Here is a 14,983-nt window from a genome sequence, read left to right on the forward strand (position 1 = left end):
TATTCTTTGAAATTATAACCTGACAAAAAAATTGAATGCGGGTATATTTCTTACATGAAGAATCCCATAGATTACAAACGTGGATTGTTTTTTAAAGAAAAACAATAATTGGTTTCCTACTGACTACTAATTTCTCAGTAGACCTCAATCTTTCAACGAACATCACTTCCACCACTTTATTGAAACAACTGACTCTGTTTAGTCTGGGTTAGTTCATTATTGTTTAGTTTACAATTATTGTATTCACTGGCATTATGTTAAATTAATTTTTTTTAAATCTATTACTTTTTTCCTCCATTTCCTTCAAGTTACAATAGAAATTAATAACAGTGGAGACTTTTTTTATAATTATTTTTTAACACCTCATAAATAAAGTTATTTTCTATGGTTATTGTTAAAATATTTTATAAAAAGATAGTGTAATGCAATGCATATTTTCATTTCCTTTTTAAATAATTAAGGCATTCTATGAACTTTTTCAGTGATATCCCACCTCTAGGTGAATTAAAAGCAGAAGCACAAATCACTCCATTCAAAAGTGGAAATAGAAAACTGATAGCAGTACTAACAACAGCAGAAATACGAGATATAACTGGTTCAGTCAGTATCACAGTCATGGAGTAGTACAAGAATAAAGCAATTTTTGTTTGTAACGCTCTTGCTATTTTTTATTTATAATATTCACTTTCATGCGACTTGCTTTATGTATGCTTATTTTAGAAATAATTTTTATAAGTAACTTTTATTTTTAATAATATCCATTTTTTCTTGATTTATGTTAATAAATGTTTTTTAATAACCGATCATTGTATTTACTTTTTTATTCAAAAATTGCTATACTTTAATAAATTTGTTCTTCTCAGAAGCTATCTTTCTAAGTTTATTTTTGTTAAGAGATTGATCATATACCACAATTTTGTAGCATCACCAGAAACCGATCAAGGAACTACATTAAATATAAATAATTAAGGCAATTTGTCTCTTTTAATAACTGAAAGACAAATTGATGTAGAAAAAAACTGTATTTTTAATGAAACTTGTTCTACTTCTCAAAATAATCCCTACCAACATTAATACAATTGTCCCAACAATGAACTAGTTTTTTTATACCAGATACAATTATAAAAGTCTTGTTCGAGCCACTTTCCCACAAATTCTTTGACCTTCCTCGTTATTGCTGAACTTTTTTCCACATGCCTCCATGAGTGGACCAAACAAATAAAAAACAGCCGGAGCCAAATCTGGACTGTAGGGAGTTTGTGGTAGTATCTCCCAACCCATTTTTCCAATCCTTTCTTGGGTCAGATGGGTGGTGAGGACGAGCATTGTCGTGTAGCAATATAAACGTCTTTTCTTTGAGATCCATAACATTTTTCTCTTATTATTGGCTTTACTTTTTTCATCAGCATGTCTGAATAGTAGACGCTGTTTATTGTATGCTGATTTCCCAAATAATGATACCTTGGGCATCCTAAAAGATGGTCATCAACATGACTTTTCCCACTGAAGCTTGCGTTCTGAAATTCTTTTGGAAAGGTGAGCTACTAATCCATGCTGTCTTTTGGACTCTGGTTCAAAATTGTGAACTCAAGTTTCATCACATGTTAAAATCTTGTTTAGAAGAGTCGCCTTCCCTTTCATAGTGTTCTTTCAAGTCTGCATGCACTTGTCTTCTTTTCTTGTGTTGTTGCATTAACTCTTTCAGGCCCCACCTTGCACTTGTTTTGCTGTACTTGAGCTTGTTATTGATAATGTTATGAACTGTGCCAACACTTACTGCAACTGTTTTCGCTATATATTCAACTGTAATACATCAGTCCTCATGAATAATGTTGTCAATGTGAGTTTCAAAGCAAAGGAGTTGACACTTCAACTGGCTGGCCAGGACGTTGCTTGTCAGTCACTGAGGTTCAACCATTTTTGAACTGTTCTACCCACTAATAAAAATTTCTGTAGTTCATACAACTTTCACCATAATGTAAAATCATTCGAGAAAAGATTTTAGTGTTTTTCACCTTCAGAAAGCAAAAAACAGATTACTGAACGTTGTTCAACCAATGTGGAAACTTCAAGCAGACACGCACACCATTGTTAAATGCAATATTGAGGTTATAAATAATTTTTATCAGTTAGCTCATTCCAGTGATGCCAACCTTATAGTCAAGAAAGTAATAAACTCCTACAAACCATTTATTTCAACATTAATTTCTCTCTAATTATTGAACGTCCCATATAAATTGCCACATATATTTTATTTTTACCTCGCTAATAAAAAGTAAAAGTAGCATTTGCAATAATTTTATATAGGAAAATAATTTTCAAAGCACAATTTTCCCGATTTAATACTATACCATATGGATTCAACTTTATTTATATTCAGTTAAACTTTACATTTTCACATTTACAAAATTAAAAATAAATACCTATAATAAAATGCAGTTTTTTTCAAAATTTAATATTTCTGTTGTAAAACTTTTTAATACATTTACAATTATCAAAAATGGTCAAAAAAAATTTTGAGATGATTCTGTTAAGACTTAATTTCATTCATTTAAAAACTTGAGCTTTATGGTGACAAAATTATTAATAAAAATAGTTAAGATGTTTTGCACATACACATGAGAGAACATTTTATATTTTATTATTATAATTTGTACGTTATATGAACAAGGCTGGCCCATACAGAAAATTTGCAACCTCGAAATTGTCTGATGTTATTAAATGGTACTCACCACAATTAAGCATTTGCACAAGTTATGTTCATTATTTAGTCTGAACCTAACTTTCTTTAGATAATTACTGTCAGAAAACTGTTTCTCATATATTTTACCTCAAATTCTTTTACATTATATTAATACATTTACAAAACTGTAAAACACATCACCAGATTTTTATTCCTAAAATAATTGACCCAGCAAAGCAAGGTCCATTCCTAAATCCGACATTATGGTAATTTTTGTGCTGGGAGACAGTGTGGCTAAGCACACTTGCAAGTTATTTGTAAAATTTTCCAGTAAGGTCCTATTGAGAAAATTGTGTATGTGTTCCATGTATGTTTCAAAGTGACAGCACTACCTTTCTTAGACAATGGTGGACAGAAGGAATTTTCTGCCACCAAGCCACTGTTGCTAGACTGAACACATTAACTGTTCTGATGGGTTCTATTCTTAATCACACACAATTTCCAGTGGCTCACTGCAGCTGTATATGTTGGATGCAATATTTTTATTCTCATAAAAAAAAAAAATTCTATTTTACTCTACCTAAAAACCTCAACCTTCTTAATTTTCATCACCATGTCTTTCTCAGAACATTACTGAACACTTCATCTTATTAGTTTTCAATCAACAATTAAAACAGAAAAATGAAAAAATAAAAAAAACTTGAAATAGAAGGGAATTTACCTACAATAATTACATTGTGAACATGGTGCTTTTAATAGTGAACATGTAATTTGTGGACTCCCTACAAGTAATTTCATTTTATAATTTATTTCAATTTTGCACATTAACTGAATCTGCTAAAGTCAATAAAAGATGAACACATTTCACGGACTGCTAGTTATACAAACGCATTCAAGAGCCTCGCTTAACCATAGCATTGCAACAGATTTTTTTTCCCATGCTTGCAGTAAAGGAATTTTTAGATATATTTGGCACCATTGGTATTAATACAATCTTATAAATAAAAGTTCTACTTAAATTTTAAAATAGATTTCAAAGTAATTTAAAGACTCCCATCATCAGGGATTTCTTTTAAGATGTTAATTCAAAATTCATGTCTATCAACATATAAATTATTTCTTGACAACAGACTATTATGAATGTTACAATTTTAATTTAAATATAATTATACATACGACATATGAATTTTGAATAAACATCTTATAAGAAATCCCTGGTGATGTAGCAACTGCAAAGGTATTGGAAATATTTTTAAATTGTCAGGTTTATCTAAACATTTTGCTATTTTCAAACTTATAGATGATACTTGAAGCAGCTACATTTAGAAGAGTCTGAACAAGATGCAGTTTCAAAATTACTCTACAAGGTGATTTCTGTCCACAATTTAACCCTTTTTTTATAAACTACCAATTTTTAATTCATTTTTGCATGGAAAAAAAGTCTTGCAGAAACAACTTTTTTCAAACTCAAAATAATGCTATATATATAACCATAAAATATGATACTTTCAAGTCCTGTTATCCACTAAACACAAACTTTTGTTTTAAACCTTCATAAGGAAAGACACCCCAGACCAATAACACTAACTGAAATCACCTCTATAAATGCAATATAAGTATATTTGTTTAAAATAATAGAAAGGCAAATATGTGAATGCCAGTCAATGGTTATCAGGTTGGATTCTAAATCAACTGGTTTTGATTACAAGCAAGGGTCTTGCATTTTTTCTCTTTTTTCACACTTCTATATTTCTCATTAAAATGGAAAGTTCTCTCAGATCTATCTTGAGAGCGCCTGCCTCCTAAAATCTACCAACTTGGGGAATGAATGATTGTTAGACAAATCAGGATTACATGGTGAATGCTGAATATCACCTAGCTAAGGAAGGTAGTCAGTAGGATGTATGCAACGGAATACTGTCCTGGGATTGAAAAAATACATTAACTACGAATTTCACATTCACAGTACACTTTGGACTTCTAGTGAAAAATAGTAAAACACATGTAGAGGTATTATTGATGATGACGGTGGTTAGAGATTCTAAGTATGGCACTGGTCTTCATTAGAATTTAAAGTTTTTTGTCATGCTTGACTGTGAGAAGACTTTTTGCAATTACCATAAATTTTATTTTTTGAAAAGTAGGTACAATTTTCACAATAACATTCCAGATACCTTGATGAAATTTTTGCCACGTTATCACTCCTGCTCTATACGGTAGATAAAATCTATCAAGTTAAAATAGGCAAGAGAAAATAATTGCACAACCCAATTAAACATCTTACATAAACAAAAATTCAACAATTGCATAGATATAATTGTTACTACTAGGCCAAAATATAATTATGTTGCTTACTAATATATAATTTAACTGCTCTCATGCAGCATTACATACCATTAATTAGCAAACTTATGAATCTATAAATTCTTAATACATATGGTGTAAAAAATTCATTATTAGTGTTCTATATTTTGGTTTAAGAGACCATTACTTTCTTTCAGTCAATGTTTATTTATTTTTTTATTCATTTAATAAATGATTTTAAGGCACTAGCACGAGTAGAAAATAACACTATTTAAGCTCAACAATATTTTTATTTCTTATAAATCATTGGTTTTGGAAATACAAATAAATAATATTCACATTTTAATGTTATTTAAAATGAGAGTTCTATTTACTAAAAATTTTGAATACTTATCAAAAGCCAATTCAGTAAAAAAAAAAAAAATAAATATAGAGTAAAAACATTCTTCACAGAATATATAAACAAGGAACTTTAAAAACCACCTCTAAGACGGAGCACTAAATGCAGAGTAGACTCCTTTTGAATGTTATAATCAGAAAGAGTACGACCATCTTCTAACTGTTTTCCAGCAAAAATCAAACGCTGTTGATCAGGAGGAATGCCTTCTTTATCTTGAATTTTAGCTTTAACATTTTCTATGGTATCGGAGGGCTCAACTTCTAAAGTGATTGTTTTACCAGTAAGTGTCTTAACAAATATCTGCATTCCACCTCTGAGTCTTAATACTAAGTGAAGAGTAGATTCTTTTTGGATATTATAATCAGACAAAGTACGTCCATCTTCCAACTGTTTCCCTGCAAAGATAAGCCGTTGTTGATCTGGAGGAATTCCTTCCTTATCTTGAATTTTAGCTTTAACATTTTCTATAGTATCACTTGGTTCCACTTCTAAAGTAATTGTTTTGCCAGTGAGTGTTTTTACAAAAATCTGCATACCTCCTCTAAGACGGAGCACCAAATGGAGTGTAGATTCCTTTTGAATATTATAATCAGAAAGAGTACGACCATCTTCTAACTGTTTTCCAGCAAAAATCAAACGCTGTTGATCAGGAGGAATGCCTTCTTTATCTTGAATTTTAGCTTTAACATTTTCTATGGTATCTGAGGGCTCAACTTCTAAAGTGATTGTTTTACCGGTAAGTGTCTTAACAAATATCTGCATTCCACCTCTGAGTCTTAATACTAAGTGAAGAGTAGATTCTTTTTGGATATTATAATCAGACAAAGTACGTCCATCTTCCAACTGTTTCCCTGCAAAGATAAGCCGTTGTTGATCTGGAGGAATTCCTTCCTTATCTTGAATTTTAGCTTTAACATTTTCTATAGTATCACTTGGTTCCACTTCTAAAGTAATTGTTTTGCCAGTGAGTGTTTTTACAAAAATCTGCATACCTCCTCTAAGACGGAGCACCAAATGGAGTGTAGATTCCTTTTGAATATTATAATCAGAAAGAGTACGACCATCTTCTAACTGTTTTCCAGCAAAAATCAAACGCTGTTGATCAGGAGGAATGCCTTCTTTATCTTGAATTTTAGCTTTAACATTTTCTATGGTATCTGAGGGCTCAACTTCTAAAGTGATTGTTTTACCGGTAAGTGTCTTAACAAATATCTGCATTCCACCTCTGAGCCGTAATACCAAGTGAAGAGTAGATTCTTTTTGGATATTGTAATCAGACAATGTTCGTCCATCTTCTAACTGTTTGCCTGCAAAGATAAGTCTTTGTTGATCTGGAGGAATACCTTCCTTATCCTGAATTTTGGCTTTAACATTTTCTATAGTATCACTTGGTTCCACTTCTAAAGTAATTGTTTTACCAGTGAGGGTTTTCACAAAAATTTGCATACCTCCTCTAAGACGGAGCACCAAATGGAGTGTAGATTCCTTTTGGATATTATAATCAGAAAGAGTACGACCATCTTCCAACTGTTTTCCAGCAAAAATCAAACGCTGTTGATCAGGAGGAATGCCTTCTTTATCTTGGATTTTAGCTTTTACATTTTCGATAGTGTCTGAAGGTTCAACTTCTAAAGTGATTGTTTTACCAGTAAGTGTCTTGACAAAAATCTGCATTCCACCTCTGAGCCGTAATACTAAGTGAAGAGTAGATTCTTTTTGAATATTGTAATCAGACAAAGTACGTCCATCTTCCAGCTGTTTGCCTGCAAAGATAAGTCTTTGTTGATCTGGAGGAATACCTTCCTTATCCTGAATTTTGGCCTTAACATTTTCTATGGTGTCACTTGGCTCAACTTCTAACGTAATGGTTTTACCAGTGAGTGTTTTTACAAAAATCTGCATACCACCTCTTAGACGCAGAACTAAATGAAGTGTGGATTCCTTTTGAATGTTGTAATCTGAAAGAGTACGACCATCTTCCAGTTGCTTGCCTGCAAAGATAAGACGCTGCTGATCTGGAGGAATACCTTCTTTATCTTGAATTTTAGCTTTTACATTTTCAATAGTATCAGAAGGCTCCACTTCTAAAGTGATTGTTTTACCAGTAAGGGTCTTCACAAATATCTGCATTCCACCTCTGAGGCGCAAGACTAAGTGAAGAGTAGATTCTTTCTGGATATTGTAATCAGACAAAGTACGTCCATCTTCCAGCTGTTTACCTGCAAAAATAAGTCGTTGCTGGTCTGGAGGAATTCCTTCCTTATCTTGAATTTTGGCTTTAACATTTTCTATCGTATCACTTGGTTCTACTTCTAAAGTAATTGTTTTTCCAGTCAGGGTCTTTACAAAAATCTGCATTCCACCTCTAAGACGCAATACTAAATGGAGGGTTGACTCTGAAAAAAAAGATTAATTATTAGCATCAAATGAAATGACAATTCTTAAATTTAACTATATACTCTATTCACTTAGAGGAGATAAAGAATCATATGGTACTTACGTATTAACACCACCGCAGCTACAGCTTTATTTAAAAACAAAGTCAATCAGATTTCAGTGGAAAATGGGCCAAAACAGAATGTAAATGGTTATTTATATTTATTTATTTTATAAATATAATTTAACCAAACTTAACCTACGCTCACTTCGCTCGCTAACCTTGACTAATTAACACTAATTTTTTGAGTATTTATTTAATAAATTCAGTAAATATTGTAATTTGATTTAAATAAATACTCAAAAAAATTACAGTGCTAATTAGTCAAGGTTAGCAAGCGAAGCGAGCGTAGGTTAAGTTTGGTTAAATTATATTTATAAAATATAAATATATTTATTTATGTTAACTCATCGGCCAATTTTCCACTAAAATCAGATTGACTACTTTGTTTTTAAATAAAGCTGTAGCTGCGGTGGCGTAAGTACCAATCATATAAATAGAGGTGAGGAAACTGTCACTTAATACATTTCTACACTAAATTTCACACTGCAGTAAAAGTTTACTATTACAAACTACTGCTACAATATCTTGCATTGAACAGTATACAAAATCAAACTATAGATTATAAATGCAGTACAGCCATAAAATGTTTGGAACATATGATTATTTAACACTAATCACTGGCAATTAAGGAATTTCATTTTCTTAGATGAAATATCTATGAATACTAAATAAATGCAATGTTTTTCACATCATAATTTCTTAGTAAAAGATTTATGTCAAGAACTTTATCAGTTGTAACATTCTTAGATCCACATCTTACAAATAGTACTAATTCTACAATTTCAAAGCTTACAGAAATTGAGTAAATTTATAAAATAAAAAAAGGCATTAAAAAAATTAATGCTTTTGTACTACACAACTTCTATCCTGTACAAAGTTTACCATGAAAAATTTAACAAGATGCAAATACATTTTAATAAAAAATGAGAAATTTAATAACACTTTAATTTTTAAAAATTATTACTGAAACCCAATTTCACAAACTTGGAAACATTAAATAACAAATTTTAACAATTTTTAAGTTTCCCAAGTTGTTGGAACTGACTAATTAAATTAAAACATCTATACTGGATGATCTGATGTACTTATTTGTCCATCTTATTCAACATATTTAACTAATACCAGCAATACTTTTATAATAAAACCATTTTTATTTTTTTTAATAGTCAAGTTACATTCAACCGCAGTTTAGTATTATTTCTCTTGAGTCAACATTTTTTCAAGAGTACTCAGTTGAAAGTTAAAGTTGAAAGCTACTATTCTGAATTTAAGTATGCAGTCACCTCTCTCCTAACAGCCTGCAAAGGGCTCATTTTAATCTAACTGCTGAAATCTGACCCCTTGCCCTTCGTATAAATCACAATTCAACATCATAAAGGTACAGCTTTAGAAAGATGAGCAAACATGTTCAATTATAAAACAAATACATTCTGTTTAAAAATTAGTGAATTAATCCACTAACTCATTTCATTAATAAACAAGCACTAACCTTTTTGAATGTTGTAATCTGAGAGAGTACGACCATCTTCTAATTGTTTTCCAGCAAAGATCAGACGCTGCTGGTCAGGTGGAATACCCTCTTTATCTTGTATCTTTGCTTTCACATTCTCAATGGTATCTGAAGGTTCTACTTCTAAGGTGATGGTCTTTCCTGTTAACGTTTTAACAAATATCTGCATTCCACCTCGAAGACGTAATACCAAATGAAGTGTAGATTCTGAAAAATCAAATAAAAACATGACAGTAATTACAGACTACTTTTAAGTAATCAGTTACATTGAAACTCATGGTAATACTCTTTACATCAAACCAATATTAAAGCAAATTACCATTCTTACTTTAATCCCAGCGATGGTTTAATACTATCATACTAAAAAGCATATATATATATATATATATATATATATAATATAGATCAACCAAAGTACCTACACAATTTACTTGCATCAGCTGCATTACATATTCATCTCAGATGATTATATTACTTTCAAAAAATTATAACACATCATGCAATTATTTAATTTAAATCCTCTTATCTCTTTATTTCAAGAATTTACACTTTTATTCAGTTAAATTAGAAATTAAAATTTAATATGAAAATTTTCTTTATTTAAAATTGAATTTATGCCTTGACGTCATATTTTTACATAAGTAAAAGATATTTCTAATTTAATTTGTTTATAAGTTTTAATTAATTTTTCCTATTTTCAATCTTGTTTTAACTATTAATTTAACTGAAGACATTAAATCCTTAAATATTAAAGATTTAAGATTTTAAATAAATAATGCAGTTATATTTAATGAAATTTAATTTGAGAAAGATATATAATGCAGCTGCTGCTGATCGGAAAAGTGCTCCTGCATATAATTGAATAAGGTAAATCATCATACTTTATTTAGTAGTTTGGTTAATAAGATAAAAAATATATATATATATAATCTCTAATGCATTGATACAATCAACCCTATTATTCATTAATTAGAAATAATTAGCACTAGCTATATCACAAAATATATTACCTTTCTGTATGTTGTAATCTGAGAGCGTACGTCCATCCTCAAGCTGTTTGCCAGCAAAGATCAATCTCTGCTGATCTGGTGGAATGCCTTCTTTATCTTGAATCTTCGCCTTCACATTTTCTATAGTATCTGATGGTTCTACTTCTAATGTAATTGTTTTCCCAGTAAGTGTCTTAACAAATATTTGCATACCTCCTCTCAATCTTAAAACCAGATGGAGTGTAGATTCTTTTTGAATGTTGTAATCTGAAAGAGTGCGACCATCCTCCAACTGCTTACCAGCAAAGATAAGTCTTTGCTGATCAGGAGGAATTCCTTCCTTATCTTGAATTTTGGCTTTAACATTTTCAATTGTATCACTAGGTTCAACTTCTAAAGTAATGGTTTTTCCAGTAAGTGTCTTGACAAAAATTTGCATTCCACCTCTCAGTCTCAAAACAAGGTGAAGAGTAGATTCTGAAAAATTTAAATAAAATTACATCCACCATAATTACTATGATTCATACATCATTCATTGCAGCAAATAATCTCATACTCCTTACTTACTATCCTAACGGAACCATTATAAAATTTCAAGGACCTAACATATGAACCAATAATTATGAAGACATTTATAATGTAATATAAAGACAAAGACATTTTTCAATTTGCAATACAGGCATCATATCTAGCACGTTAACTTAATGTTATTAAGAACCCTATAATACGCATAAAAAAATTGATGATGTAGCTGAACTACATCATATTGATGATGTAGCTGAACTACATCATCAAAGGTTTATCAGCAGATTAAAATACTGCTTTCTCTACAACTGCCACTTGTTAATTTAGCCAAACATTTACAAACTATTAGAAAATTATATCAAATAGCAAATGTAACTAATATGGTAAATGTAAAATAAAAATTACCACACATCTACATTTAGTCATTTCAGACTAATTTATGAAGAATAAGCAATACAAACTGCTTACTATGAAAGATTTAAGTAACTATTATCTAAGTAAACTGGAGTAACAACTCACTACCTGAGAATCCGTTACAAATCAAAACTAATCTAAAAATAAACCCCACTGTGGACAATTAATACCAAAGTATAATAATTGCCCCATTCAAAATCGATGCAATGTGAAAAAAAATTATAATATTCTTGTGTATGCAATATTTATATAAAAATAATCTAAGTATTACATAATGTATTCAATATTGTCAATTAAATCTATTTAATTAAAAGATCAGTCTTACTTGATAATCATAATGTAGCCAGTAAATAAATTAAGCAGATTTGAGTAAACAAAGTATAAGTATAGTGGCAAAATTTACCTTTTTGGATGTTGTAGTCTGAAAGTGTGCGGCCGTCTTCCAGCTGTTTGCCAGCAAATATTAACCTCTGCTGATCTGGAGGAATACCCTCCTTGTCTTGAATCTTTGCCTTAACATTTTCAATAGTATCTGAGGGTTCTACCTCTAATGTTATTGTTTTTCCCGTTAAGGTTTTAACAAAAATTTGCATTCCTCCTCGAAGACGCAAAACTAAATGAAGAGTAGACTCCTTCTGAATATTATAATCAGACAACGTACGGCCATCTTCCAGTTGTTTACCAGCAAAAATTAACCTCTGCTGATCTGGTGGAATCCCTTCTTTATCCTGGATTTTTGCCTTCACATTCTCAATTGTGTCAGAAGGCTCAACCTCTAATGTGATAGTCTTGCCAGTTAATGTTTTCACAAAGATCTGCATTTTGCTGTAAATAAACAAAGACACCTTTCTTAGAACAGAATACATTCAAAAAATAATAATTTATTCATACCATAACTTTGATAAATATAGAATTCTTGTTAAATATTCAGTAAAAAGGAGTTATCACTGCAAAATACGATTTACTACATATTTTTATTTTTTAAAGAATTTAAAGGTTATTTAATTCTACACTGTAAACGTATCACTGTAAAAGCACTGAGAAGTGTCAATTGTAATTTTATTTGGATTTTTTCATTTTTATTACTTAGGAATTTAATTGTTTAAATACAAAACTATTATACTCTTTCTGTAGTTTTGGAATTTAACCAACAAAAATCCAATTTATTCAACAAAAATCCAAATTTTATTCAACAATTAAAAATCATACGTATATAAACTAACCAATCTACACTTTCTTTATTCACTAATGTCAAATTAATGTTAAATATACAAATTACATACAACAATGACAATTTTAATGATTGCTAATAGTTGATTCTTGTTTATATGAATTTCTATGGCATCACAGACGTTAAGGATGAAAATTTCTTCAATTCAATAACATACTGAAGTATCATCTTGTAGTATAATTTTCGTTCAGTTCAATAAGTATTGCATTTTATAAAAATAATTGAATTTTTACTTATACTCTCGTTTCTCTAAAATAATTTACATATCATTAAATATACACGTCACTAACTTTTTTTATGGTCAAAATCTCAATGAAACAAAATTTATACAACAGTAAAATTATAAATTTGCAGTTTCAATACCTTTAAATTAGATCTAGCAAATGAGTGGTAATTTGATTTATTCATAAAATTTACACTATTTCAAGTATGCTGTAATAACTATAACATCCTTATTCTTGTTCATATTAGGATAAGCAAATTTTCAATTTATTAGAAAATATTTTCTAATTATTTTAAATGTTTCCAGAAAATTTCTACTTTTCAGGATGCACTAAAGACTAACACTGTAATGACCTACCTAACCTTAAAAAAATTTACAGAAAATTTAAAGGCATAAATAAAAAGAAAAATAGAGAATATAAGTTCCACAAACATTTGTATAATTTTTTAATTAAAAAAGTTCTTAATTATGAATAAAAATTCTAATCACAATAGTAATAAAATTCATAATACTTTGATCACAAGATAATTTTGTTTTTTGCTTTTTTTAATATCCAGCAGAACCACTTATACGCACATAATTAAAAATAATCTTCTAATTATAAGGATAAAGCATAAAATACAATTTCATTTACAAATATGATTTAATCATCTTTGCATACTTTGGCTCATAACATCAAGACGACAATAAATTAAACTTTTCAGAGGCCTGTTAGTTCTTCACTCGCTAATGATTTTGTTTATAAATTTCCTTTCAGCTGAAATTTGAAAATCTGCCGTGTACCGAAGAACTTCAAAATATTTAGAAATTGTAATGGTATCAACACAATACAATAAATAAGGACTATTTTAAAAGTTTTTCAGAAAAAATATAACTATTAATTATAGTAAACGTAGAAACTTTTAAGGAAACTCCCTCTGTTACCAAACACAAAGTCACTGTAATAAAAAAAAAAATCCATTCCAAATATTAATTTCATTTCTTGGCCACTCTACAATTAGCGAACTTTACATACTTTCAATGTCAAAGTATGAACAGCACTAAAATATAACAATGGAGTTTGATCACAATGTGTACATATTAAAACGGCCACGTTTCATCAAGTCAACTATGATCAGCAACTTTCATATAAAAATTAACAAGTAATCTCATTTCATAAAAATTAGAACTTGATCAAATAATGAAATTTATTAAATTCTACAATCAAATTATAAAAACCCACGAAACTTAGAGGAACAATAAACTACTTTCCTCGAGCATAAAGACAAATATCACCATGCTAATACGGCGAAAATTGAACTTCGCTTCGTTACGCAAATTGACGAACAATTTAAACCCATTAGAATGAAACGTTTAGAAATAGCAATGCGTTCGTATTTCTAAGCTATTAAAAGAAAAAAGAAAAAACTTATTTTCATTTCAACTAACCAAATTAATAATAGAATTTATCTAAACCATTTCGTAATCAACAAACACATTTCATCAAAATAAGCAATTTCATATTACTGTATATAAATTTAAAAAAAGCAATTACCTCACGGCCTCACTGAAATTTTTAGCCACGCAACCAATAACATACTAATGCGGAAGAAAGTCAACTCAAATCTACCAACAATGACACGCCAAGAAAAAAATGGCGCATCATTGCAGGCGTCTAAATATATTTAATATTATTCTCATATTAATTTCAATCTTTCTTCTTAACTACTTAAATCATAAAAATATAAAAACTGTCACAAATTAAATTCATTAACTAGCAGCTACTTACCTAAGCCAACAAAAATTTGGCAAAAAATCTGGAACAACACGATATTAGTACAATTCAATCGCAACCAACACAGTTTATGAAGCAGGAATGCTAGGACGAGCCCTAATAAAACAGTTCACAATCAATGACAGTATCACATGACTGACGTTACGGTATCTGATTGGTGTTCAAAAACAACTGCAGTTTTGACGTCATTAAGTACCAACAACACCTTTCAGAAATATCCTAAATTTCCCTGTAAAACAAAGCATTTTACACTAACATTAAATATACTTAAGTTGGTCACGGAAAAATGAGTTCATTGCCAACTCTGTAGCTATAATCTCTTCCGCCATGTTGTTTTTCTTATATAATCTGTTAACTTTTTGAGACACGTCACACACTTACCTAAGTAATTTTTTTTTAAAGTTAACTATGTACTTTAGAACTTCATGTC

The 14,983-nt window shown here is 29.9% G+C and overlaps 2 protein-coding genes across 3 annotated transcripts in view; one reads left to right on the forward strand and one right to left on the reverse strand.

The window, feature by feature from the left end:
* Window positions 1–803, forward strand: part of LOC142328982 (hemocyte protein-glutamine gamma-glutamyltransferase-like) — a 55,564-nt gene extending 54,761 nt beyond the window's left edge. Inside the window, exon 14 of one of the 2 annotated variants that reach the window (XM_075373211.1) lies at window positions 483–803. In XM_075373211.1, coding sequence (XP_075229326.1) covers window positions 483–624 — 142 coding nt within the window. In that variant the 3' untranslated portion in view covers window positions 625–803. The remainder of the gene's footprint in view (window positions 1–482) is intronic. The other variant, XM_075373218.1, reaches the window with a different exon arrangement.
* Window positions 804–5,257: 4,454 nt separating this feature from the next.
* LOC142328975 (polyubiquitin-C-like) lies at window positions 5,258–14,706 on the reverse strand. Its single transcript, XM_075373200.1, has 5 exons — window positions 14,548–14,706; window positions 11,729–12,150; window positions 10,408–10,863; window positions 9,377–9,604; window positions 5,258–7,783 (listed from the first exon to the last, which is right to left on the reverse strand). The coding sequence occupies exons 2-5, from the start codon at window positions 12,144–12,146 to the stop codon at window positions 5,460–5,462; spliced, it is 3,426 nt and encodes a 1,141-aa protein (XP_075229315.1). The 5' UTR covers window positions 12,147–12,150; window positions 14,548–14,706; the 3' UTR covers window positions 5,258–5,459.
* Between the last annotated feature and the right edge of the window lie 277 nt (window positions 14,707–14,983).

Source organism: Lycorma delicatula, chromosome 1, assembly GCF_047948215.1.
Source record: "Lycorma delicatula isolate Av1 chromosome 1, ASM4794821v1, whole genome shotgun sequence".
Classification (NCBI taxonomy): Eukaryota; Metazoa; Arthropoda; class Insecta; order Hemiptera; family Fulgoridae; genus Lycorma; species Lycorma delicatula.

Coding starts and splice junctions, on each gene's coding strand:
- LOC142328975 (XM_075373200.1), bottom strand. CDS start 12,146: ATGCAGATCTTTGTGAAAACATTAACTGGCAAGACTATCACATTAGAG. Junction 10,864..11,728: donor AGACTACAACATCCAAAAAG/GTAAATTTTGCC, acceptor TAAATTTTTCAG/AATCTACTCTTCACCTTGTT. Junction 7,784..9,376: donor AGATTACAACATTCAAAAAG/GTTAGTGCTTGT, acceptor CTTTTTTTTCAG/AGTCAACCCTCCATTTAGTA.